The sequence below is a fragment of the Aricia agestis genome, chromosome 20 (genome assembly GCF_905147365.1).
Source record: "Aricia agestis chromosome 20, ilAriAges1.1, whole genome shotgun sequence".
NCBI lineage: Eukaryota > Metazoa > Arthropoda > Insecta > Lepidoptera > Lycaenidae > Aricia > Aricia agestis.
Genome location: NC_056425.1, coordinates 12386050 through 12413643, shown reverse-complemented (window position 1 = coordinate 12413643; position 27594 = coordinate 12386050). Strand labels below are relative to the sequence as shown.

General features: G+C 33.9%; 2 protein-coding genes across 3 annotated transcripts; one reads left to right on the top strand and one right to left on the bottom strand.

The window, feature by feature from the left end:
* Positions 1-465: 465 nt before the first annotated feature.
* On the bottom strand, positions 466-4582 carry LOC121737170. The gene is made up of 4 exons (XM_042128763.1): positions 4479-4582; positions 3983-4176; positions 2478-2591; positions 466-655 (listed from the first exon to the last, which is right to left on the bottom strand). Exons 1-4 carry the CDS (start codon positions 4531-4533, stop codon positions 521-523), a joined length of 498 nt encoding a protein of 165 aa, XP_041984697.1. The 5' UTR covers positions 4534-4582; the 3' UTR covers positions 466-520.
* Positions 4342-26493, top strand: LOC121737168 (phospholipid phosphatase homolog 1.2 homolog). 2 transcript variants are annotated; one of them, XM_042128759.1, is made up of 8 exons: positions 4342-4351; positions 8242-8541; positions 20022-20115; positions 23449-23603; positions 24329-24540; positions 24840-24966; positions 25394-25576; positions 25822-26493. In XM_042128759.1, exons 2-8 carry the CDS (start codon positions 8452-8454, stop codon positions 25927-25929), a joined length of 969 nt encoding a protein of 322 aa, XP_041984693.1. In that variant the 5' UTR covers positions 4342-4351; positions 8242-8451; the 3' UTR covers positions 25930-26493. The 2 variants fall into 2 exon arrangements, with proteins under 2 accessions (XP_041984693.1, XP_041984694.1); XM_042128760.1 differs by lacking the exons at positions 4342-4351; positions 8242-8541 and adding an exon at positions 16307-16388.
* The last annotated feature ends 1101 nt before the right edge of the window (positions 26494-27594 follow it).

Sequence of the window (27594 nt, the reverse complement as noted above, 5' to 3'; positions counted from 1 at the left end):
ACACCTGTATTATCCGTCATACACACATACTTACAAGTCAAACTGGGACGGACTTTTGAAAGTTGGATAAATCATAAAACGCGCAGGAGAGCCTTTTAAGCATACCTATTGTACCTAGTTACCTAGCTAGTATTTGCAAATCCCACTGAAGTATTAATTTTATTGTTTCTAGTATATTATTCGTTTTAACTTTTTGAGTATTAGTTCTATTTACTGTCTGGTGAGAGGTGACAGACAGACGGACGGACTGAGGAGTATTAGTAAACAATTCTTTATCCTTGATTTATTTCGCTACTATCTAAATATTATAACAAAATAATTAAAAACGTATACTCGTGATAAAATCATATAATATTTTATGCAAAGCATTTGTAAAAATCATAAAAAATAGTACTAAAAACAACAAAAATGCTCAAAAAGACATGTATAACAAAAAAACAAATAAAATAGAAATACAAAGCCGTAAAAAACCACAAATTGCACAAAAATCTCTAAAAACCTTAATCCCCTGTCTCAAAACTCAAAAGTACCCAAGCTCCTCCACTCTCCGGAAGAGGTTTCTCTTCATCATCATCACCGCTATTATCCGTGGCTCGGTCAGCAGCTCGAGGCTTGCATCGTGGTCCTGACGATGACCTTCCAGTCTCCAGGTCATCTGGAAAAGGCAAAAAAGGCCATGTGCATAAAAAAATGAGAATGCGAGCGAGGCGAGCGTGATTTTTTTTCCTTTCTTTTTTTCAAGTACGTACTTTTTTAAATAAGTAAATTTTATCAATAATGAAGCTTTGTTTAAGAAAAAAGGTTTATTGTTTATTAAGAGGATTCCACACCGCCCTTTTTTCCATACAAACGTTGTCCCCTGTTTCCTCCCTGGATAATGCTAGTAGAGTTATATTTTTTCCTGAATATCTACGGCCACTAATACAATGTCCCTATGTTTTCTTTTTTTTCATAATTTAATTATTAAATAAGATATGAACGTTCAAAAACCCAAAAAAATGGCCAGATTTTCCACTGTGTTCAAACGTCCAGAAAACAGATTTGGCTAGATTATACAAAAGAAGCAAAACATAGGAACACAGCTCAAGCCTTTTTTTAATCTTTAATGAAAAAAGTACTTAAATCGGTTAAGTTTTGGAGAAGGAATCAGGGGACAACGAATCGTTGATTTTCTGGATTTTCTGCAGTTGTCTCTATCGCGTTCTGCGGTATAGGCTTGAGGTAAGGGAGACAGCTATAGAGTATAGATATTACACGTACTTTTTTTTCATTTCTCTAGCCCCTGGTGTATCCTCTTAAGTGACATCACTTAAAAATTCGTGACACGATTCGCGATTTAAGATAGATTGAATTAGTTAAGCTAAGCAAAAAGATGATTCATGTTAGTTTGTTATTAATTAGTTTGTTGAGACTATGGGCGAAGGCAGTTGCTTTTCATCAGGTGGTCGTTTGCCCCCAAATTTTTAATATTTTTTTTTATTAAATACTACGAAAATTACAACGCTCTGGAGTTTATTCAACCTCAAATATAATTAGGGACCTAACACAAAACATAAACCAAACGTGTTATAAGGTTGTTCGCCTTACAAAATTGATCTCTAATGCCAGTATTTCAGTAATGAGAAGCATGTTCTATCTACAATACAGAATAGCCTCAGGTGAATTTTGCTGGCTTGGTGTAACGACCTCATAAAATACTAAAAAAATGAATAAGCTTAAAATATATTTAAACTAGATGACGCCAACAACTCTGTTCCAAAATTCGTACGCGTGGGAATTATTTTTCCGGGATAAAAAGTATCCTATGTCCTTTCCCGGGACTCAAAGTATCTCCGTAGTCCGTACCCAGCAAAATCGGTTCAGCGGTTTGTGCGTGAAGAGGTAACAGAACGACTCTTTCGCATTTATAATATTAGTATGGCTTCAAACTCTGACGGTTGGGTGATGGTCCTTTTAAAAGTACCAAAATTGGTTATTTTGAAGATTGGAACAACATTTTACAACTGACACTATAATATGTGGGTACTTATGGCGGCCATACACCATGCTTCCTATCGTCCAATCGGCATGACGAGGACTCTACCGATTGGATCAGGAACGAGTGGATTTGCATGACAGTTATACTTGACGGCACAATCCACTCCCATCTCCCACACACTGTTAGTTCTAACTGATCTAATCGGTAGCGTCTACCGATTGGACGATAGGAAGCAAGACAACTCGTCCAAAAAGATCTTGACCGAATAGGACGAGTGCTGGAACTTCTGGGACGACTCTGATACGTCTAGCAATTCTCTGATCTTCTGGACAACCCATAGTTTTGGGTTATATTCGAATCCATCCAAAAACTTCAAGAATATAATGAATTTACCTAGTAGTAATTGCATGATACATACATAATACTTATAGTCAAACGTGGTTACATGAAATTTGATCGTACAGAGATTAGATTTATTTTATTAATAGGTTGTACTTACTGTTGGTGTTTCTTTCGCACTAGGGGACTCCAGATGACTCTGTCTCACTCTGAAGAATACCGACACTGTAATTTGAGGTATAGGGTACGCTGGAGTGGGCTGACTGAAGATAGCCTGAAAAAACAAAACTGGGTGGTTCCTGCTACATTTCTTTCTTTCGTTCCTCATTCTTGACAAAATTGTTTGGTACGGTGCAGTGGTACCTTCTTCCTTAGTAAGGTACCTTCTTGTACAAACGTGGGTTAGGTACACTATTATTAAGTATACCGTTTATCTTCAAGGACGAGTGTCGTGATTTAATGACTACTTTTATTGTCTACGTTAAGCTTTTATAAAATTACAAAAGTTACTTCCACTTTTTCTGTTGTTTGTACTTTGCTTAAAATATGGTTCCTTTAGAATACGGGTAGGCTACTAGGCCTTACCTTATGCTTAGGCCGGTATAGATAGTCAGTACTCAAGATGCATCTCGGTCTCAAGACGCGGTTCGACTCTATGATTGGTCCAAATTTTGACAACCAATCACAGAGCCTGAACCGGAACCTTGAGACAGGGATGCATCTTGAGTATAAGATCAGGGTGCTTAGGAGTTAGCAGTATTACAGCATGAACATAATATGCATTTAACTCACGGAGCTAATACTAAGAGGAGGTGTTGTAATCAAGTTTCCTTATGAAACGACGCGTGACAATTTGCGGGGTGAGGGGGTGTCAAGCTCCGCCCACTTCCTAATATTTCATCTATCGGCTAAAAGTAAAACTACTAGCTTAGGTCGATGTTGATGCTACTACGTAGTTCAACTATTTTACACTAGATGTCATTTTGTCTTGAATATTATGGGACGTACTACGGCCCTGGATATTTTTTACGTTTCAAATAGTTATCATAGGTGACGACTGACGACAGATGGCGGTTTATAAGTAATATCATAATAAAAGCTATATAATCACGGTTTTAGCTATTAAATGTGCTTAAGACTAAGTGTATAACAGTTTTCAGTATTCAAGTATGATTATTGTAATAAACTTATGCAAAATTATACGCATTTACGTCTGTATTATCTTTCAAAGGTTTGGCCACCTAGTGTCAAGTAGTATAATTAACGTTGAAAGCTGAAATGTTCTAGAACTTTTATATTTAAATAACATTTAAAATTATTTACAAATGAAATGTGTTGGTATTTATATTATCAGAACGTCTGTCTGAGTGTTTTCGACATTGTAAAACACAATACTTCATCCTTTCCTTGTTAAATACGCAGAAAACACCAATTTATTGGGAGTCTCGTTGCGTGTGCACCTGACAAACGCTGAAAGTGTACTGACTTAAGCCCCGCCCACAATGATGACGTCAGGACCTAGTTGAAAATCACAGTGCACAGTTGCTTAGGCCAGCTCCTCTTTGTATGAGCTCCGTGATTTAACTCTTCAAAAGATCTACTTACCTAAATAATGTTTCAGACAAAACCGTTGGACGAATTTCTCAACCATGAAGTGCCACTAACCTCAAAATAACAGTAACTCGCTGCTTCATCAGTGGAATTGCCTCTATACTCGACACAGTACATGAAGTTATCTGCTAGTTTCCACTTATTCCTGATGATGTAGTTGATCAGACCTTCTGAAGTACGGACCAGGGGACAACCACAGCTCAGAGTTGACAGGTTGATCTTCTTGATGGCAAGTTGGCGCGTTTCTCCTGTTCAAAAGAAAAATACGAGAGAGATTAAAAGACGTCATCCCATCTCTTTCCGTAGGACCGCAGAAATCCATAGAAAATATGTCTAAGATAATGAAGTTTAAATTTAAATTGAGTTCTATTAGTTTTCACTTTTGTTTAACGTGAGTGCACACGCAAACCGCTAGAAATTCTAGTTTCTCAGAGGGTGTGATATTTCATATTTCTTTGGTAGGTATTTCTAGATCTATCTGTTATAAGTTAGGTAGGGTATTGTGGGTATTACATATAGTTTTTCAGAATCTAGCTAATATTTGACTTACTTGGCTGTAACGATTCGTCTTTTGGATATTCAAACAATAATCTGGGTAAATTCATTATTGATACATTAAAAATTTAAACTAAAAACCTAAAAATCATGGTAAAATTAATATTATCATAATTGTTGTTTGTTTTGACGTTCCCAACTTGATTTTTTTTGCAATCGCCCTAGGCTCTAGTCTAGCGAATTGGGCATTTTTTTTAAATATAAACGACAACGAAAAATATATCCGATATAGGTACTTATCTAAATGAGTAAAAAAAATCAGCCAAGTGCAAGTCGGACTCGCGGAACGCAGGGTTCCGTGCCGTTATAGAGCAACGTTAGGCCAAAAATTGTATTTTTTGTATGGGACCCCCCCCCCCCTTAAATTTTTATTTTATTTTAATTTTATAAACAAATATTGAAGTTCATATATAATTAAGGACTTTGTGAAAATTTCATGTCCCTACCTGTTGCCATTATTGATATCGAGAAAAAAAAGGCATTGTTTTTAGTATTTTTTGTTGTAGCGGCAGCAGAAATACACAATCTGCGAAAATTTCAGAAGTCTAGCGGTTCTTGAGATACAGCCTGGAGACAGACAGACAGACATCGAAGTCTCAGTAAAAGGGACCCGTTTTTACCCTTTGGGTACGGAACCCTAACAACTAAGTAAACGAAGCTGAAGATAAAAAAATGACAAACGAAGGTCTAATGCGAATATTAATTTTTTAATGCTGAAATCTTAGATAAATGATGAGTGATGACCAATAATTTATCTAAGGCTGAAATAAATTTCGATACCCAGAATAAAGAAAAGGTATACCGTGGTCCTTGGGTATCAAAAACATGACCATTGACCACCTTTTTAGTGAGAAGGAAGTCGGCATTCCTGAGAAAGGCTTACAGTATGTTGGGTTCGTTGGCCGAAATCCGGCACACAAATTTTGACCATGGCAAATGGCATGGCCAATGTAGGTCATTGACCTCAGAGATCAGCTACTCGCCACCATAATATTAATAGTTAATACTTAATATTTTAAAGTGCTATTTTATTATTTACAGAAAACCGACATGAAATATAGAAGCATGAAATATTTCGAGGAGAGCTTAGGACTGAACTACGTATACGAGTACGTATAATCATGGGAAATACACGCTTTCCATCAGGTGACATCTGCTCTTGTCATGAAAAAGTTATTCTACCATAACTGTCAAAGATATGGAATTACTATATCTATGTTAATTGTTTAGTATGTGACCTACAAGTATACATGACCATACTTATGACTCATATGACCAAAGACATGAATATTATATTTAGATATGGACACATTCTTTGAACAGCTGGGCTAGAGAGCGCAGTCACCTTTATAATTTATTGATTAAAACTTTTGTAATAATATAAAATACAATGTTTTCCTTACATTGTATGCCACCTAAACCTATTACTAAACAGTAACTCTAAAAGAATTTTACTAGGTTTAGCTCAAAACTTATCTGGATAATAATTAGTTGGTCAGCTGCCCCCCCCCCCCCCCCCCCCCTGGATCATGTCGATGTCCCTACTAAGTATATTATCTAGTACTTTTATCTATAAAAATCAAAAATTAAGAAAACGAATTTTTGCCATTTGTTTGCAATACAATATTTTTATAACTAAAAATTATATTTTTTTTATTCTTTATAAACACTTAGCTTATAAAAAATCAGATTTGCCCAGAACCTGGGTAATTAATAGAGGAAAATGTGGAAAAAATGAGGAAAATTATTTGAAAGGGCTAACTTTAACGCGCTAATCTCAGGAACTAAGTACTGGTCCGATTTCAAAAATTCTTTCAGTGTTAGAAAGCCCATTTATTGAGGAAAGCTATATTTTATCACGCTAAGACTAATAGGAGAATGTGGAAAAAACGGGGGAAATTATTTGAAAGAGCTTATCTCGCAAACTACTGGAGCAATTTTTATAATAGGTATTATTTGGCACAGATATGAAGTAGACCACGTGAAGGATTATAGGCTATCGATTTTAATCATTTTTTCAGTGGCTATATATTTTATACCCGTGCGACGCCGGGGCGGGTCGCTAGTTACCAATAAAACCTTCCCAGGACTTCCACGTATATTTCAAGACTAAAATTAGCCAAACCGGTTCAACCGCTCTTAAGTTCCAGCGAGACAAACAAAATTTTAAATAATTTTTATTCATATAAAATTATATAATAAATAAATAAATAGATAAATAAATAAATATAATATTATAGAGCATCGGAAGCAACATAACGACATAAGTGAAACCGCGTTTAAACTATGTCGTAATACACTTATGTACGGACGCACGGTAAACTACATGCCCATAATGATTCACTTGGCTACCTGTGGGGATATTGTTACGAAGATATAGAATATAGATGGTATAGATGCGCCCTTTATTATTTTTATTGGCAAGATGGCTCGAATACGCTGAATAGTGAATCAGGAGTCAGGAATGAGCCTTGCTGTGTGAGGGCACAGATTTATTAGTAAGTAGTAACTACGTTAGACGCTATAGGGCTTACTCTAAAGCTTTGCCATTCAAAATATTATCTGGATATAGAGTATTTTTCGTGAGCATGTTATTTAAGTTTATAAGTTTAATGGCCGAATTTTACTCCAGCCAGCGACTAGTTAAGTGATTTTGGGTGGTAGTAAAGTAAAATTATGTAAAATGTAACATATATAATATTGAATGTACTGTCACTTCTTGGTGGAAATTCATCTTCAATTAAATAATTATACACTTTCTTTGCACTTATTCCACTTTATTTTAATATATTTATTACAAAATTGAAAAAATCATCATCAGGTGTACTGCAGTACACCTGATGATGATTTTTTCGAAACCGGTCGTGTATTTAACAATTTTGTAATAAATATATTAAAATAAAGTGGAATAAGTGCAAGGAAAGTGTATAATTATTTAATTGAAATGTAACATAATATATTTTATACATTGCACAATTATAAATTTTAATGACATCATCGATTTTTAGTTCATATTTTTGGAAAAAAGAATGTCACTTTAATGTCGTTAATTTTTTTAATCGGATTAACATATCTTCAGGAAAAAATATCGTGTTTATTATACAGACCTTGGTTTTAAATGCCTAAAATTAGCATAAATGATCATGATAATGCATTGATAAAATTAAGAATCATATGATAATAAATTAAATACATAATATATCATGTATTTATACTAGCATGTGGTATGTTTTCACTGATTTAAGATATCAACGATAAGGGAATCAAAATATACAGTCAGCAATGAATTTATTTCTCATTTAATTATTTTTGTATATTTAAATGACGTTAGTACTGTTGTAGTTGTATATTATAATATTATGGTGATCTCTTTAGCTTAATCCGATTTTCCTACTTGTTGGTAAAGGTTAAGGTACAAAATCTAATTTAGTAAAAAGCTTTTTAAAATACAAGTTCAATAACGTGTATTAAAATCTTAAAATAAAGATATTATCCTTGTATTTAAATCAGCTGCTAACAAATAATAATTAATTGGCGATTCAATAAATAAAACTTGAAACCACGCGAATTTAAGGTCAATGTAATCAGCAATATTGTTTTTGCTTACTCTACATAACAGGTTTGAGGCGTATCTATATATTTTACGTCCGTGGCTTGCCGTGTGGTGTTGCGTACGCGCAGCCCACGAGTCAGTCCGTATCACGAAGTGACCGGTGCAAAAGTTTAATAAATAATATAAATAAGTGTAAAAAATTAAGGAAAATCCTGTGAAATTTGGCACTTTTTGTGTAGTGAGGTGTGTAAATTACAAGAAGTTTTTTGTGTATAAGAAAGACAATACATTGATAAACTTTTGTGTTTATTCTGAGAAACTTTCGTGTAAATCCTGAGAAAGTTTTGTGTAAATTCTGAGAAACGTTCATGTAAATTCTGAGAAAGTTTTTGTAAAATCTGAGTAATTGCTGGAAATGGGTGCTCTGGATTGCGTGAACAGGATGACTGGTAGCACTGATGTATTCACTGTGAATATGAACTCTGATACATCGTTGGACAAGCCGGTAAGTCTACTTTGTTAACCTAGGTTTTGGGAGTCCTAAATTGGGACACTAACATACAACTGTCTGTCTTGAACTGTCTTGCAAGCTGGGACTAAAATCTGAACATTTAGATTTAGAATGGCATCTAGAGTCTAGACTCTAGACCCTATATTATGCAGTTCATTGATCATTCTATGAGAGGTTTGGTTCCAAGTATGTGCCACAATATGTGTATCTTTAAATTGTATTAAGTAGACTGTCTAAGAGTAAAGACAATATTTTAGTGACCAAACTAGTTGAGTTAGTAGTCATGCTTTTGAATTTATTAGTGTCAGTTTTAAATATAGAGCTAATGAGTACTTAACCTAACTTTTAACCTTTTTGCTTTAAGCTAGAACTTTTAAGCAACCTGAATTTTAACAACCAGACGTATTTACTGATGAAACGTTAACGATCGCTGTGCGGTTATAAACAGCTGACACTAGTAACAGTCAACGCATGAGTTAGGTTAGGTAGGTGTTTACTTTTAAAACGACTTCTAAAAAGAAGGGGATTTTATCGATGATAAACTGACTATTATTATTTCTCAGAAAAGTAAGTCATTTTTCAGAAAATCTTTAATAGTTTGACCAGTTGCCGGAATATTTTTAAATTCGCAACTAGCAATTTGTCTCACTAGGACGAAACTTTGTGGGACGAGCCACTAGACTACTTTTCTGAGGATTTCGTTTTTCAATGTAAAATTAATAGATAGAACGATCATGTATGTATGATGTATGAATATTAAATATTACACTCGCTAGCCGGAGAAGCTACAAGTTCCCGGATATACATATATTTTAAGATCCGCCTTAATGTAGTCATTACGTATGAAGTCAGCATCTTATGAGTTATGACCTACTATATTATAGTACTATCTAATATCTAACACTTGACCCTGTGATAACTTAAAAGTTTATCATAGATAGTTCACTATCCTTCCTTATCATCGACGCATTATATTTTTGGCCGCACTCAAACATTTAAAGAGTTTGACAGAAAATGTAGAGGCTTTATGTCAGAGACTTCATTACATTAATGTTAAGTAACAATAATTGTCTATGAGTGCGGTAATGTTGTGTTATCGCCTCCTCACGTTGGCCTATGATGAGTAAATACAGACGATTACAAAAAGAAGAGAGGCACATTCGTCTGTAATATTTATTATTATTAATAGATGCATTTTTATTTTTAGTGATAACTAACCGCCCACATTTTACTGTAAACTTGTTAAGTTAGTCGAACTAGTTAGTACCAATTTCTATATAACTAAATTTAATCAAGAAGTAGGATGGGCACGACACTACGACATTTTTGTATGCCAATGGTAATAAAGTTGTTTTTTAGTTCCGCCACATTAAAAGCCTATTTATGATAACTAGTTTTTATTAATACAATTTTCCCCACACTTCATATAAGTTTGGAAAAACATACTAACTGTTTTTCCAAATGTCAATTTATTAAAATTAACACTAGTGAACGTTTGTAGCAGTTATAACAGGGAATTTAAATACGTTAGTAGAGCATTTTTCCGTACAAAGATTAAAATGCGTTCTATACTAAAAACTGGTTATGTATTTGCAGGTTGTTTTGTATCCTGCATAATATTTTAATTAAATACACGGTCCATGAAGCAATATATTCATTAATTTTAATTGTTTTTTCATCTATTTTAATTTTAATTTCTTAAATGGCCGGTTCTCATTACTATTATTATTTTTTGTGCCTATATTATAAATGCACCTTTCCACGTTAGGCCATAATACAGAACCATGATATTGAATCTATAATCTATACAATCATAGCAACTGTAGGTACACGTTCGTCGTTGCTTGTGTATTGGTCCATTGGCCAACGTGAAGAGGCTTAATAATACTTTATGCATTCTTAACGCAGTAAAAACATGTACAAAGCATGGTAATAGTCTCATATTAGCACATAATATACTATATTACCCAATAGAACAACTTGAACTTATATATCGAGTAACTACTAACTAGTAAGCCGTGGACTTTCACTTTTGGCTCGTGCTGATGACTCACTTGTTAACGGTGAAGTACTAATAATATTATTGTGTTAGCAGATTGTTTTAATAATATCCATACGACTTTCATAAATCAAGTGGTTTCATGTAATGCCTATATTTTAACTTTTAATAACTCTACATTATATTACTAATATTATAAATGTGAAAGAGTGTCAGTCTGTTATCTTTTTACGCCACTTTTTAACCACTGAACCGATTTTGCTGAGGTATGGACATATTTGGAGTCGCGGCTACAGACTCCAAATATATCCATACGGAATAGTGAATACTATTATAAAATATAATATATTCTGTGGTCACGGGTAAAGACATAGGATACTTTTTATCCCGGAAAGATGTACGATTTCCGCGCGATAAACTAATTTTCAAAATTACATCCAAAAAGAATCAAGCAATAGTGGTAGTAAATCGATAGATAATATTTTTTAGGTGAACAGGCTATTACATTTTGCACGGTCGCACAATCGTTTTTTATATAAAATAAGGGGGGAAACGAGCAAACGGGTCACCTGATGGAAAGCAACTACCGTCGCCCATGGACACTCGCAGCATCAGAAGAGCTGCTGGTGCGTTGCCAGTGATTCCAGATTCTTGGAAATGCTATTGTATTCTATTGTTGTCGCGATCAGCGGTGCTCTTATGGGGCTTGAAAGATTAAAAACCAATCCGACCTGCAAACCTCCAGGAAGGATTAAGAAGGAATTCGCCCTCTTCTTGAAGGTTTGCAGGTCGGATTGGTCCGGAAATACTGTTTGCCAAGCATGTAAATTTTAAATTAAGTACAAAACTATTATAGGTCTACCAGGATCTGATGGCAAATTTTGATGGAAGATTTTCAAAAAATATCCTTGATCATTGGATAAATTTTATATAATTGTATGTTTCACGCACAGAATAAGCCGCTATAAGGAAAAAAGGATCTTAAATATTTTATTCCAATTACCCCGGCATTGCTAGATTTATTTTATTTAAGTATTTGCTAAATTTATTTTCTCACTTTTTGCCATCAGATTCTGGTAGACCTATAACGACCCTCATTTCGCCATCCACAGAGAATGTAGACACTAGACTTATTATAAAACGCTAACTATAAAACACGAAAAACCAGTTTCGTTCACAGCTGTTCTTGGAATTTGAACTTGAACACTTACTTGGAATTATAGAAATGGCTGTGTTTTCCGTTTGAACTATTAGGTATCTATTTTTTGTCTTTAGGCACATAATATATTATATTAGTAGTACCAAAGTGCTTTAGGTAAGTAAATAGGGTTTGCACTTTGAACTATCGCTTTTCGTTCGTTCGTGTTTGAAAAAACCTATTCTGAATAAAAAATTTTGACTTTGACTTTGACTTTGACTTTTGTACGTGTTCCTTGTAGAGAGTTCACTGTGAAAGTAGCAGCGCTGAAAGAACAATTTTTTTCACTTTTGTATGGGGAAACTCGTGAGTCGTGACCGTGAGTCGTGACTCGTGACACTGGGGTCTGGGGCGCTTGCCCATACAAAAGTGAAAAAAAATTTTGGGCTTTCAGCGCTGCTACTGTCACAGTGAACTCTCTACAAGGAACACGTACACACCCTAAAGAATTATCACTTTGTTTTGTTACACCCTGTAATATTTACAAGGTCTGCTTAGTGTAGGTAAACTTTTTCTCATTGTAATCCCTCTTCCGCAAATTTTCGAAAATATCCCACTTTCATTATTTATCTTACTTATATCGAGCATGGTGCATCTTTTATCTACCAAAAACACTCAAGTATCCAAGGCCGTATTATTATCTGCCCTTGAAAATTGTTACCTGTTTTCAGTCACTGATAAGCCCAACCAGGGATTTCGAAACTTTTTAGATAAGCCAATAGTACCCACAAATACCTCCTTTTTACCGACTTTTTCAGTCGGGCATTGGCCCACCACACTTTCCCACCGCCGACCACCACCCTTTGATAAGATCAAAAAAGCCCGAGGGACCCGCAAAGAAATTAATCAGAAGACAGGAGAAGTAGGACCACAGAAATAAATCAAGATAGAAATAGGTGGAGATCGCGTGTTTCAATCTTGCTCTCTCGTGCAACATTCATTGAACGTTCACTTCTCGACTTAAATACACCGGAGTGGTTGTGAAAAAATGCCTCATTGTGCAGTGTCTAATTGTAAAAACAGAAGTATGAAAGTGTATCGGTCAAAAGGAAGTATTTCTTGCCCCGGGTAAGTTATTTGTTTTAACTAAAAGATTGACACGAGCGATTCCTTAGCAACGGAACGTTCCTCTTAACATACCTTCAAAAAGGATGTGGTTCTATGTTAAGCTGTGTATATTTTTATGGAACTACTCGAGAGTCGAGCCACACCACCCCGCATCATTGCCTGTCAGATTTTGGTGCCATAAACCGGTTTAATTTAAACCAGATCAAGTCTGGCTAGCTGTCAACGAATGATGATGAATATTGTGTTGAATATCCATTTATCTTTACATGCATAACGTCACGGTCTACCTTCTAAAGTATGTAGCTACAGTAAATACTTAGCTAATGCCTAATAGTTACTAAGTTACTAATAAACAGATGGTAGTCACGGAACCAAAACATATAGAGCGAAACCGGTGTCTCTAATACAAGATATAAACATACAATACCGGCCAAGTGCGAGACAGACTCGAGCACCTAGGGTTCCGTACTTTTTACTAGGTAAATTTGTCATTTAGATACTAAGTAAATTGTAAGTAAGTATGTATGTCTAAGTATACCCTCTAAAGAGCGTATTCCCTCTTAAAAGGCCGGCAACGCAGTTCTTATGATGTTGCGAGTGTCCATGGGCGACGGTAGTAGCTTTCCATCAGGCGACCCGTTTGCTTGTTTGCCCCCTTATTTCATAAAAAAAAAACAAATACTTACTGTTGTCGTCATTGATATCGACCAAAAAGTGCAAAAATCTCCTTTGCTGTAAGTTTGCCATTTAATTATTTTTATAGCGGGAATTGAAATACAATAAAATAAGTTTTTATTCGTAGAAAATAACATTATTTTGTGACAGCCGTCTAGCTATTACCACGAGTAACTATAATTCTGTGAGATTTAATGATTGTTTAAGTTAAGTAAATGTAATTAGTTAATAATAATCTCCATTCTGTAAAATTTTTATCTTATGTCTCTGATATCGGCTGTTTAATTTTCCCGCATTTACCATTCGACTAGGGAACTCTAAAGACATACTTTATAACATCAGTCATCCCTTCACCACAACAAAAAAAAGGTTTTAACTATTCTCGAATCTCGATCGAAGTGACATTCGAAACAAGAGAATTAAACCCTCGATGGGTCATACGTATTTGTATGCAAAAGTAATCTTGGAGCTTAAGTACTGACTTACGTACCACCACATACGAGTGGCGCCGGGTGATGACTCATGATGATACCTCATGAGGCATCAGTGATCAGTGGAAACGTGACAGCCGAAAGAGGGAACCATAGAACCGGAAACGCAGGAAAACCACAGTGGTCGTCATGAACTATCTGCTCTTTGGTCGGAAGTAAGAACTGACAGCTAGAGTTGAATGATGTTTTCAATTTTTTTTTGCTTTGATGAAGTTAACTGTGTGCGGCACTGATAGAGCATTTGTTTTTGTTATTTGAATGGGCAAGCGCCCAAGCGTTTTGAATTTTCCCACACAAAAGTTTAAAAGAATACTCTAGCAAGTACACTACACTACCTACTTGCTATTTGCTACTTTCACAGTAAGGGAGATCGCAGACGACAGACTTTTTGTGCGATCGAGTCTGCGGCACCCATACAGTCGGCATGGCGATGGCGCGGCCGCGCGCGTGCCGTGCCTATTGTATGGGCGCCCCAGACTCGATCGCACAAAAAGTCTGTCGTCTGCGATCTCCCTTAACTCTTCGATACAGGGACTTATACACACCCCTATGTATAATTAATATCACTTTATTTTGTTACACTATATTGTAGACTACACATAATATTTAAAATGTTATTAAATTCTAATATAAAATTATTTACTGATAACAGACGTACAATATTATTTATTATAAGTAATGTACTTAACGATTACGTAAAATTATAATTAATTACGGATGCACAGACAGCTCAAATGAAGATAACAAGAAGAAATATGGCATCAACATATTCTACTCAATACTAGATGGCGTTGAATTTGGTTCATCGATAAAATTATGGATGGTCATATTTTTATCGATAAATTATATCATAAGCCCCTAGCCAACACGTTTTCTTTGTCGCTTCTTTATAGAATCACTGATCAAAAATGTATGGAAGCGTTCTCTCTAGTATTAAAATCTATTGATAAAATAATCATTACATAATGTTGTAACTTATAGGATGGGTAAATACTAAATAATAATTAATTAATAGGTCGTAAATTACTTAAAAAAAAATACTATTTTATACGTGTTAGCGTTCACCGGGAAACTACCCGGGATAATTATATTGTGAATTATTTTTTTCGCCTTTCGCCGTATGCCTTCGTTTATTTTAAATGAATAATTTATTATCCATTTAAAAATGTTTTTAAAATGTTATACCTAAATTATTGTTATGTTTCTTCTTCTTCTTCTTTTTTTAATGGTATTGTTATGCTTACATAATATTATTGTCAATTGTCATTACATTTTAAAAACCCAATGTGTACAGTCATCAATTTCCAATTTTGGTAACCGTTTGAAGGAAAAATCATAGAACCATGATAGTTGGCGCTCTTTGCTGTTCTCTGTATACTATAATAGGTAATATTATTAAGTACCTATATATCCTTATATTATAAATTATTAATATTACAATAGGTAAACAGCAACTATAAGTACACAAGTACTAATACTACGTAAGCCAAATATGGTGAATTTTGTAGGGTTTTCCTCTTTATTACGCATTGTGGTTTGTGACACTCTAATATAACGGTATTGATCCTGTATTTTATTATTTATTTAAACGGATTGAAATAGAGCAGTTGTGACTTAAAATCCATTTGAATAAATATTTTTTAATAATCTTCAATAAAAAGTTGTTATTTTTTTATAAAAAATCGATAAAAAATCAAAATGATGAACTCCTATCGTGCCAGTGTTAAAAGTTTAAAAAAAGTCATAGACGTTTCACGCTCAAGTTCTTGTGCAACCATTTTGGTATGTATTTTTTGTAAAAAAAAAATGTTTTATTGATGTCAAATATAACAATGGTTTAAATACAAAATTTTTAATTACAATTTTATTTATTTTTTGGCATATTACTAACGCGCTTTTACAATAATTACTGTGGTTCAAATAGGTCAAGATAGTAATTTATTAGATTCATAAATGTAAAATGACTCATATAGATAGCAGTGCAAAATTTTGGTAAACTGTGATGTAAAAACTAATCTTATCAAGATAACGAAATAAGTCGTTAACATTTTAATATGTGGTCGTAATATGTTCGATTTTCTGGAATTATAAAATTGAAAAAATATTATTTAGACGTGTAATTGCCAAACAGTAAATGATATAAGTATTTAAGCAAATTATAAGTCATAGATATTATAACAGTAAGTTGTAATAAAATAAAAGAATACAATATTTCGATGCAATGACGAAAGCAGCTGAAAATATATTGATAAGATATCATATTATCAATCAGTATATCAGCAATTATATCTATATTTACATTTTAGTCTTTACTTGTGTCTACTGTCTGGTGTCAGCTTAAGTGGCTTAAGTTTGTGTGTTTAGCTTAATATTTGTGATGAAAATGGTTCAATCGTATGGTGCTATGCGGGTAAGCCATTTTTATTGATAAGGAGGATTTTTGATCTCAATCAATTTGAAATCAATCTCTCGAAAAATTTTTAAAAGTCTAATTAAAGTGTGGTATTTAACAATTCTTTAATATTATGTTCGTTTTAGCCATAAAGTTAATATACCTAGCGGAATAGAGAAACAAATGCTGAGCAAGAGAGATGTCACTATCAGTAACACTGCGTGGTAAAAGGATACGTGTGACACATGACAGCAGCACTCTTTTTTGACGTTCAGTCGGCACGTGCCGCACGTTGTCAATTTAATCTCATAGAATGCATGTTCAATCATGCTTGTGTTATTTATACGTACACATATTTTTCACACAGATGAAAACCAATTTTGGTTACGTTTGACAGCTCGAGATTGTTGCTCTATTCCGCTAGGTATATTAACTTTATGGTTTTAGCAGACCAACTCTCAAGGTTGACGTCTGTATCTTTCATGTGTCATTTCTAATACGCCAAACAAATACAAGCATACCTTGTCTAGGTATTCGCTGTGTAAATCTTTTTATTAGTAAGGGATTTAAAGTATGTCTATCAGCATTGCACTACCAGCATGAAGGATTAAGGATGCTTGGAATAGCACCGGAGAACAATAGAATTTGCTTGCTTAGCTGTTTGTGTAGTGTTAATTTATCTTATAAAGAAGCTTACTAACACATGTGCAAACAGTCTTCAATAGCAATTATTGTCATTAGTGACAATAATTTTTATTGTTTCATTTTTGCTTCAAAATTATTTTCTTTATTTTAAATTTTGGATTACAATCCTACAAGAATATAAAGTCTTACTCAAGACACTCCATTTTGAAACCCTCTCTTTCTTGTTTATTATGAACATAGTTATGAATGCCATCCAACAATTATTTTGCATTGAGCAAACAATAACTTAGGCTGGTGTTACTTTAAGTGAAACCATCCCATCCAGTTTCACTTAAAGCAACACCGGCCTTCAAAAGATCCTTATAAATAAATAAGTAAACTAAAAATAAAAATATTATTTGTTCGAATTACAAAATTATAAATTACATTTTTAAATCAGCAATAATAATGACAGAAAATTAATTTACAATATTCAATAAATTTCAGACATTATAGCAAATTAATAATAGAAGTGATAAATATTTACAGTACAATTAAATTATATAAATGTCACTGAATTAGCATAGTCAAAATTATTGATTAATATTTTAAATTTAATTATTTTTGTCACCTTTAAATTTAACATCATAAGATCCTTACAGGTCAGTAACTCTCAAGATAACATTGTTAATAAAAATCTACGTGACAGTGTTATCGTTAGTAAGTCCCTTTTCCAAGTGACTCATCTATTGTTAATGCTACAAAGTACGTCAAATTCATTGAACTATACGTTGATTTCTTTGGAAGAGTCGTCTATAAACTAGTTCTACGTGTCACAGTGTCATTGTGACGTAAGTGGAAAAGGTGATGTTCTTGTGATCAAACCGCAAAACACTTTCTTAATAATTAGTTGACCCACTTCTAGTCAGGTACGCAATTTAGCAGAAATTATTGCTTATGAATGAAGACCATTATTCAATTAATCAGCTCCAGTACAACATAATATTATGTAGTACTCAATACACAACTCAATAGTGATATTGTGCTTTTTTAACACAAGTCACAAACAATTTGAAGGATCGTCAAAATGATTTATTAAGTAACACAAACAATTCAGGGTAGCGCCACCATTGTCGTTAGCATTTCGTTGTTTTGTATTGATTGCAGCATTATGCAATTTTACTGACAACGCGTAATTTGAAACGTATGATGCAGAGCTTTAGTTGCTATTGTTACTTGAAAAATGTTAAAAAAGTGCCTTGAATTTAGCTTTTTATATTCAAATAACAAATATTTTCAACAACGAAAATCTCAGAATTTATTACTATCATATAAAGTAAACCTTTCTCGTATATTTTGGTCTTGACTCTTGAAAAAGGTTCGTTATGTAAGATTGTTTAGACATAAAGCCTCAAGTTAGTCCCGACTCCCGGATTAGGTAGGGTTTCCATAAAAAATTTCTTCTGCAGGACACAAAATATTTGTATTTTTTTTTATATTAACTATATTAAAATATCCAATAAAGACTCATGTTCATCTGACTGACAATCTAGTGACGAATGGTAAAAACAAAAAAAATCCCAAAGTTATCATGATAATAGAAATTGTAATGATTCATTGTGTAACTAAGAATTTGGATGAAACACATGACTCAGAAGTAGATAAGTACTACTTTCATTGATAAAAAAACACGTGTAATAAAATACAACAGTGAGTTAGTTGAAAACACAATTTCTTACATGAACCATATTTAAAGTAACTCGTTGAAATATTTCTATAATTTGCGAATTTAGAAAAACTTTTGCTCATTCCAGTCCTATCAACCCTTAAAATGTTGTGGTCACGTCAACTTCACATAAAAAGGTCATTGGTCCTTGAAATCCTCGATAAGGGCGCGTCAAGGTCGACCCTGGAAGGTCAGGGTGACCTTGTCTATCGATCCTCACCCTTCGCCTACGTCGCAATTCGTTACATAATGAAAGTGATCAAAGTAAAGGCAAGGTCACGGCCAGAGGTAAATGAGTAAACGCAAAAAGGTTGAAGAAAGTTTGATTAATGTGATATAAGAATGTAATTAAAATATACTTAAATATTATGCTTGCGTTCGGAAACATAAACCTACCTACATTATGCAGTTCCTGCTGCCTCGTAATTGGAATAATATGCAAGGGTAGTAGCAGAGGGTGCTACTAGCATATAAACTAAATAATTCGATTCACATGTCATATTGATAGAAACGTTGTCAAACGTCGAACATAACTTTTTGTTTGCTGTCTGTGCTGGTCCTGCCTCTATCGTGAAAACATCGCAGTACAGTTCGACAAGGCTTTATTTGAACGTGGCGAGAAAAGGAACTAAACGCTTTTATCATAGAAAAACGTCATTTTTGACATGAGTTTGACAGTTCTCCTTTACCAGCAGCGCTTCCGTCAATGTCACCCACGTTCAAATAAAGCCTTGTCGAACTGTAATAATTTTTACTATCCTATTCATCCCCCAGGAGAAACACTAGTGTCAATGACCAACGTGACAAAAGTCTCGTTTATGTGTACTTTTATACAATAAATTAGTAATAAACCCTAGGAATAACCGATTGAGGTTATGTAATATATTATTGTTTGTGGACACCTCATAATATGTTTATTGTTTACCTTCTTATGGTTTTCATTGTTTAACAATCAATTTTATATAAAACTATCGTGCGAATGATACAATGTAAAGATTGGTTGAAAACCCTTTAAGTAAACAAATGAAATTACATATTAACTTTAAGTAAACAAATGAAATAACATAAAAAAATAAAATCTCTCTTTACATTGGCCTACAATGGACAATCATGATACTCTACCATGAAACTGATAGCATATAGATAGAAATCGCTCTCGATCTTAGACAATCATAGAAGAATATTCCCTCTACATGTTGCACACAATCGCTTGCATAGATCCATGCGCCAACGTAGAAAGGCCCCGCATTATTCTAATCTTGATTAAATTAAATTGTAAACATTACTTCATATTGTTACAGAGGAAAGATCCAGAATCTCAGCTGCTGCAGTCAAATACCCTGGGATGTAACATCAGATGGGCGCTACTGGTAGATCTGCCAATATTTGTTATAGGTAAGACAAAAGTAAATATTACTCAAAAATAAAAACAATAATTAACTTTTGAAGTACTTAGTACGAAGCGTAGGTAGCAGTCGAATCAGCTCAAGTAAATAATAGTACTTGATATAAACTAGCTTCTGAAATGTAAAAATCGAGATCTTTTGGATGAACAGCATAAAGTGTGTGAGAGCATTCACCTATGAAAAACAGTAATAATAAATCTAATAAGTATCAAAGATATTATTGTTATTAAGATATACATTTTGCAAAAAAAGAATCTTATCAATTATTATCTTTTTAAATTGCAAGAACTTTTCATATTACGTAACTTTATTCTGATAAAAAAGATTATTATAAAATTAGGATTAAAATAAACGTGACTGGCGCTGCGGACATAATATCTGTGACTTCGAACAAAATATATATTCATATTGTATATAATATGTGATCTGTGATGCCTATATAGATTAGAGAGAATAGATTAAATTTAATACACGAATCAAACAAACATTAATTAACAAATTAAGATAATATCAAAATATTGCGTAATAGAAGATTCTGATTAGTAGAATAACAAAATTGATTTTTCAATTAGAATGAAAATGTGACTAGACAGTAAAGACATCGTATATTATTAAAGCACACAAATTACGCTATAAACTATAATGCTAAATCAAACACAACTACAAGACTTTGATTTATTAAAGTCCCAATAAAGTATACTTGTTTAAAAAAATATGAAAGGCGTGCGTTATTTTTAGGCACATCAAAGCGATATCGTGTAAAAAACGAAAAACGTCACATGTGAGGACCCCACTGTATGATGCATGTGCACACGGCACGTGTAAACATTATTTTTTACTTTTTTTAATTATTTTTTTTACACTTACTAAGTATAAAGAAAACAGTTAAGAATAAAAATTATGACTATTACCTGAATTGTTATTGAATGTTTGTATATCGTGTTAAGTTGTAGGCTTGTAATTGTTAGTGCTAATTATTATAAAAAAAATGGGTAGTAAAAATGGTCACCCTGGTAAAAAATATTTAATAAAATAATGAGGTACACGCATAATTAACAAAAAAGCATTGTCGTTATAATAAAGCTTGACTCTTTGAAAACGCATGAATAATACCCAAGATTTAATCAAAAGACATTAAAATGATTGAGTAGCTTTACAGTTTAAGTACACAGATTTTATTACACTTTAAATCATTTAGAAAGTAATTAGTAGCTTATTTAATGCTAACTGACTAATTTATTACATATAGAAAACAAAATAATAATAATAAGTAAAAAGATTTACTTAACTAAATAAAAACAAAAGTAAAATATTTTTACGCTAAGTTTCGCAGCGCCATCTATCTTCTAGTAGCGAAACTGTTGTCGAGTCTGCGCACTGTTCGGCGTTTAATTATTAATTTTTTGTTGTTTTTTTTTAAATATTCAATATTCAAACTATTATCCTTAAATATAAAACACTTTGTGCCCTAAATAATAAATTATTATTATTATAAGTACTGTAGGTATATATACTGATAGGCAGTCTATCTAGGAGGAACAGGAACATTTAATCAATCTGTATCATGATAGATAATTACCGACATTAATCAAGTACAGGAATAAGTATATTAAAAAGGGGTCTATGTAATACCTGTATAAAGGGGTCTATGTGAACTATCATTACATGTAGCATGTAGGGGAGCCTTTAAGTATTACGTTAAGCGGTTAGGGGGTCTCATAACACGTGTAACGGCTTTTAGGTAAAAATAATTTAAATTACTTAATGGAAAAAAGGCAAATGGCGTGATGAACAATAATTATTGTTTGGTACTGACGTTTTTAGATGAGAACAGAGACAGATCAAGATCTATGTCTGTGGATGAGACTTTATCTTTTCAAAAGTACTATTGATTAGGTTAGCCAATCAAAATCGCTGGTAAAGAAATGAAAATTTTCGTAAAAAAACTATATTATATAAATACATATGGCAATACAATAGCTTAGGCTAGAAAAAATGCAATTCAAACAAAATAGAACATGGACGGAAAACCTAATTTTACGGAGCGTTACTAAGGTTGGGTTGCACCAACTAACTTTAACTATAACTGTAACTTTAACTATAACTACAGTGCAAAATGTCAAATCTTTGGTTAAAGTTAAATGTTATGGCGTCCAAGGACGCCATATTTAACCTCCGCCCATACGTATATCTGAAAATTTACTATATTTCACAGTGTTATATTTTCCTGTCGATTTTTACGGATAATTCAATTTTTATACCCTCAATCCCGTTACCTGTAGCTTCCATAAAAAAAATAAACGCAACAGACATCTGCGCATTTCTCCGGTTAAAGTTAAAGCTAAAGGACGCCATATTTAACTATAACCATAACTTTAACCACGCCTCTGGTGCAACCCAACCTAAAATACACAGTCAAAAACGATGTTACCCAATACTTAACGCTCCCCAGACCCCAGGTATAAGGGATATTACGCAACAGACAGGAGGACGGATAAACTATACTTATTAACTATAGTTACATCACGACAATTTGACTTGTTGTTCTATGTAACTAATGGTTGTAGTTTACGTACTTCTTCAAGAAATAATTGGTTGAATAAACAAAAGTTAAAAACCGGAACCTAGCAATTTATAATTATTGTATCCTGCGTTACCAGATACACATAATATTGAATCTATTAACTCTCATCACAGAATACGTCATCTCTCATCTATCTTTTCATAATTACATACACTGACTACCAAAACAATTTATCTTGCTTTTTGTTCGCTTCTTTTACTTCCTTACTATTTACTAATATTATAATTATGCGATGTCTGTCTGTCTGTAACCACATAATAGTACAAGCTGTTACCTCTTCACGCCCAAACCGTTAAACCGATTTTGCTGAAATTTCGTATGGAGATAAGTCCCGGGAAAGGACACTTTTTATGGGAAAGGACATTACGATACTTTTTTTACCCGTAAAATGTACGGGGATAAACGAACTTTGGCGCGACGGAGAATGCGAGCGTCATCTAGTAGTCAATACTTTTCAGTAGTCAAAAAAATATATTATACAGACGAACATATTATAACCTCCTCCTTTTTGTATGTCGGTTAAAAAACTAAACCATACTGAACACAGTTTATAAACTGATCTATACTATGCGATATCGTCTCTCATTAGATCAAATTACACAAATGCTTGTTGTCGTTTTGTTAATTTGCTTTTCATAGAAATACGAAGAAAGAAATAATAAATATTACATTAACGAGTACCATACAAGCAATTATATGACAAGAGAGAACTCGACTAAAAAGTTTATTTTGTTCCAGTGTTCGCAGTCATCGGTCTATACGAGTTGAACGTGATCCCTCAGTTACAAGCTGGCTTCTACTGCAACGACCCGAAACTGTCCTTCGTCTTCAACGGTGATACTGTGTCTTCTGCTGTGCTGATGTCTTCTATTCTGCTGCTGCCGCTCGTCACGGTAAGCTTTCTAAACGTTTAGTTTAATTATGAATTGGTAGACTAGGTCTGGTATAAATAGTCAGTACTCAAGATGCATTTCGGTCTCAAGACACGGTTCAGGCTCTGTGATTGGTTGGCTGTCAAAATTTGGACCAATCACAGAGCCGAACCGCGTCTTGAGACCGGATCGCATCTTAAGTACTGACTATTTATACCAGCCAAGGAATTAAGCAAATCGCTTGATGATGCTATTGCCGCCCATAAACACAAATTATTTAAAAGTGTAGCTTCTCTGGTTCTATACGTCTGCTCCTAGCTACCTTACAATCCGCTTTTTTTTCTGTAGTATAATTATAGACTACAGAAAAAATGCGCATTGTAAGGTAATATAAACCTTTAGAATTTAGATAGAGAACTAAATTACCGGGATACGTACCTCACATTGTTTACTATAATGAATGTTTATAATTCTCTTACTAGTTTAATGTTAAACTAGCTATTTGACCGAGCTTCGCTCGATAAACCACGACTAAAATGACATTTTCTAAAAATGATTCCTAGCTAGATCGATTTATTACCCCCGAAACCCCCTATATACTAAATTTCATGAATTGCTCGTTTAAAGATATAAGTTACTTCTCTAGTTTAGCCTCTATGTACTAAATCTGCTTGTTATAATTAAGTAAATAAAATTGTTTTTAAAATTTAATTTTTCAAGTATTTACATCCTGTATTCTTCATCAGGTTTTCGTCACCGAACTAATACTGTACGACTCTAACTCGGAGCGGACTCGACTCAAATACAGCATGCGGAAGACCCTCTCTATCTACCGGAGCTACTCTTACGGGCTCTTCGTCAACTTCATCGTCGTGGAAGTCATGAAGGCCGTCTCAGGCAGCCCCCGACCCATATTCTTCGATGTCTGCCAGCCAGACGCCGCGTTGACGTGCAAAGAGTAAGTAAAAGTTACTTCTATGTCTTCTTATTCTTAATGTTGTTTGAATTTTTTCTCATTTAATCTTTTGTTCAATGTTGTATTCCATTTGACATGACACGATTATCACTTAGCAAGTATATTACTGACGTGATGTACCATCAGAGCGGATCTACGTTATTCAAACAGGATATTATGTCAATCGCAACCGAAACCTGACCAAATCACGTAGATAACCGTTACAGTCTGTGAATCAATTTCTTTGATAGGTATATTTTATTTGTTTATGTGTGGTAATGATGTTTTAATTTTTGTTGCAGCTCCGAATGGGTGAGCAGTTTCAAGTGCACCCCCAACAAATACTCAAGCTGGATGCAGACCGACTCCTACCACAGCTTCCCTTCAGGACACACGTCTCTGTCAGTGCTATGCGGCTTCTTTACAGCTGTAAGTACTATTATTGTAGGTTTAATAACTATTATCCTTCCTTCTTTTGTATATCAGTCCCTAGCATGCCGGTTTAGCAGTGTTTCCTTCCTCATTATTATTTAGTTATTTTTTACAAATCAATGTGGTATTTTCCTTTTTATTTATTGGTTTCCTTTATTGGTGTTTTCATCAAACACTACCAAAATGTTGACCAAAATCAGGCAACTATAAATATATTATGCTTTATCATATTATATAGCTTCTGTTTCCTCACATAATTATAACATCCTTGTGTTACCGTTCTTACGAATACTGATTTTCAAGTTATAAGTAAAATAATTGTTCTTTAACTACTAATTTATCGTCTGAATTTTTTTATACATCAACTATACTTACTTCGTTTTACTTGTTTCTATTTTTCTTCTAATCTAATATTACTTTACAGTGGTACCTCCAGAAGCGAGCGTTCAGCTGGCGGAACAAGACCATATTCTTGGTCCCTTTACTCCAGATGCTCTGCATCAGCTACTCTGCCGTCTGCTCCTTCTCGAGGATCACGGACCACCGGCACCACTGGTGGGATGTACTGGTTGGGGCCATCGTGGGCTTCGTCACCCTTTTCTATACGGTATGTTTAAACTTTGGACTTTTTGAAGCATTAGTGACACTAAAACTGGGAGCATAATCGTTATTATTTATCGATGTTTTTTCAAATGCATTCATGCATTACGCATTACTTGTTATTTTTCTCGGGCCAACAGTTCAGGATCTAGATTAAATTATAACACAACAGCTAAATTAATTCCTACGTTAATGCCTCCCTTTAGTAGTTTAATGTAAACAACCAAATCTTACCATAACATCTCGTCACAGGTTATGCTCAGCAAAAACTTCGAGAGGAGAAGGTGGACACGAGACAGAGTGATGACGTCCAGCCAGCAGACGGTTCAGACTTTTGACGGCCAGATGTCTACCGCGTAGACAGCACTGAGAAAAGAAGAGAGACTGATCAAGGAAGATAAAGAACAGAAGAAAACATATGTATGGACGCTCCACATCACATCAGTTTAGCCTAATGAAGAAAAGTTTGTTTGCATCGAAAAGACTCCGATACTCCTGGGCCGATTTTGATGAAACTTGACAAACACAGAGTAGGCCACGGGTAAGGATAAAGGATACTTCTTATTGCGTGAAATTGAAGGATTGCCGCGGGATTCTATTTTACGAGAGCGAAACCGCGCGCAATTTCTAGCAGCAATTATTTATTTGAAGAACATAATAGATATTTAGATTGTAGTATAAACTGATGAAGAGAGAAGAAAGACAATAAAGATGATGGTTTTACAAAGTGCTCAGCTGATTGCTGATTTTTACCAATATTCCTCTACCAATTCTACCATTCACTTATAAGTAAATAGGAAGTCTGTTTTAGAGTTATTTGTACTTTCAGATATTAAAGTAATTCTAAATGGAGTATACAATCAGTATTTTACATTTAATTTTGAGATACCATGTACAAGTTATATTATTATCAAATTGTAAATATTACGTTGTAAATAATAGGATATAGTGACTGTTTTGTTGAATAAAAAAGTTTTTTTAAGTTATTTTTTTATTTAACCCTTTTAATTTTATTGTACCATCAGAGAAATTCATTAATAGATGGGAAAACTATTACTTGGTCGGGTTATGTCAAGGTAATGTTAGTCTTGATCTGTTGGCGTGAATATTAATCCGACCAAATTACGTAGGTCCCTCATCTGCCTACAAATCAATTTGTATCATGATACCTTTACGGCATCATAACATTTTTACCTAAAGTTAAATAGACAAAATTCGTTTATCGCTTGGGAACCGTACATTTTTACATTTTTCTTTAGGATAAAAATTATCCTTAGATGCTTTTTCCCGGTACTTGAAGTTTCTCCATTCTAAATTTCTGCAAAATCGGTTTAGCGGTTTGGGCGTAAAGAAGTAACAGACAAACACACAGACACACTTTCGCATTAATAATATTAGTATGGATATACAAACGCCCTAACAGGCCAATTTAGACTTACGTCAAACAGCCATTATATAAAGTGCCTAAAACGCTAAGTGGACGTCTTGCATCAGATCCCATCCTGTTCGCTATCGCAATGTCCTGTACATTGCGATAGCGAGACAATTTTACTGTCTTTCATGAGACAGAAGTCTTGGGAATCTATTTACAATATAGTCTATAGATAATATTTGAAACTATGTACAGCTCGACAAGGCTTTAAATGAACGTGGCGAAAAAAAGGAACTAACGCTGCCATCATACAAAAACGTCATTTTTGACAGTTCTCCTCAGCGCTCCGCCCACGTTCATTTAAAGCCTTGTCGAACTTTGTATCTAATATTGTCTATCAAAAAAAAAACATCCACATCCGAACATATAACCTTCTCGTTTTTTGGAAGTCGGTTAAAAAGCATCTTGTAATATAGAAAATTATCGTGTAAAGGTGTTTGCTGCCAAATTCTTCCAGGGACTGACTTTTATTAAATCATCAACAATTTTTCATGCCTGAACAACATATTATATTATTTTATCGGATCAGCTAGTAATTAGTATTAATAGCACTGAAGTTAGTGTGAAATCTTTCAATAGAATGCTTACCAAGA

Bases quoted from the DNA above. Each gene is read 5' to 3' on its own strand.
- LOC121737170 (XM_042128763.1), bottom strand. From the start codon at position 4,533: ATGAATTTACCCAGATTATTGTTTGAATATCCAAAAGACGAATCGTTA. The intron at 4,177-4,478 runs GTAAGTCAAATA...TCTTTTGAACAG, and splicing joins AGACGAATCGTTACAGCCAA to GAGAAACGCGCCAACTTGCC. The intron at 656-2,477 runs GTAAGTACAACC...TGCCTTTTCCAG, and splicing joins GTGCGAAAGAAACACCAACA to ATGACCTGGAGACTGGAAGG.
- LOC121737168 (XM_042128759.1), top strand. From the start codon at position 8,452: ATGGGTGCTCTGGATTGCGTGAACAGGATGACTGGTAGCACTGATGTA. The intron at 23,604-24,328 runs GTAAGCTTTCTA...ATTCTTCATCAG, and splicing joins TGCTGCTGCCGCTCGTCACG to GTTTTCGTCACCGAACTAAT. The intron at 24,967-25,393 runs GTAAGTACTATT...ATTACTTTACAG, and splicing joins TATGCGGCTTCTTTACAGCT to TGGTACCTCCAGAAGCGAGC.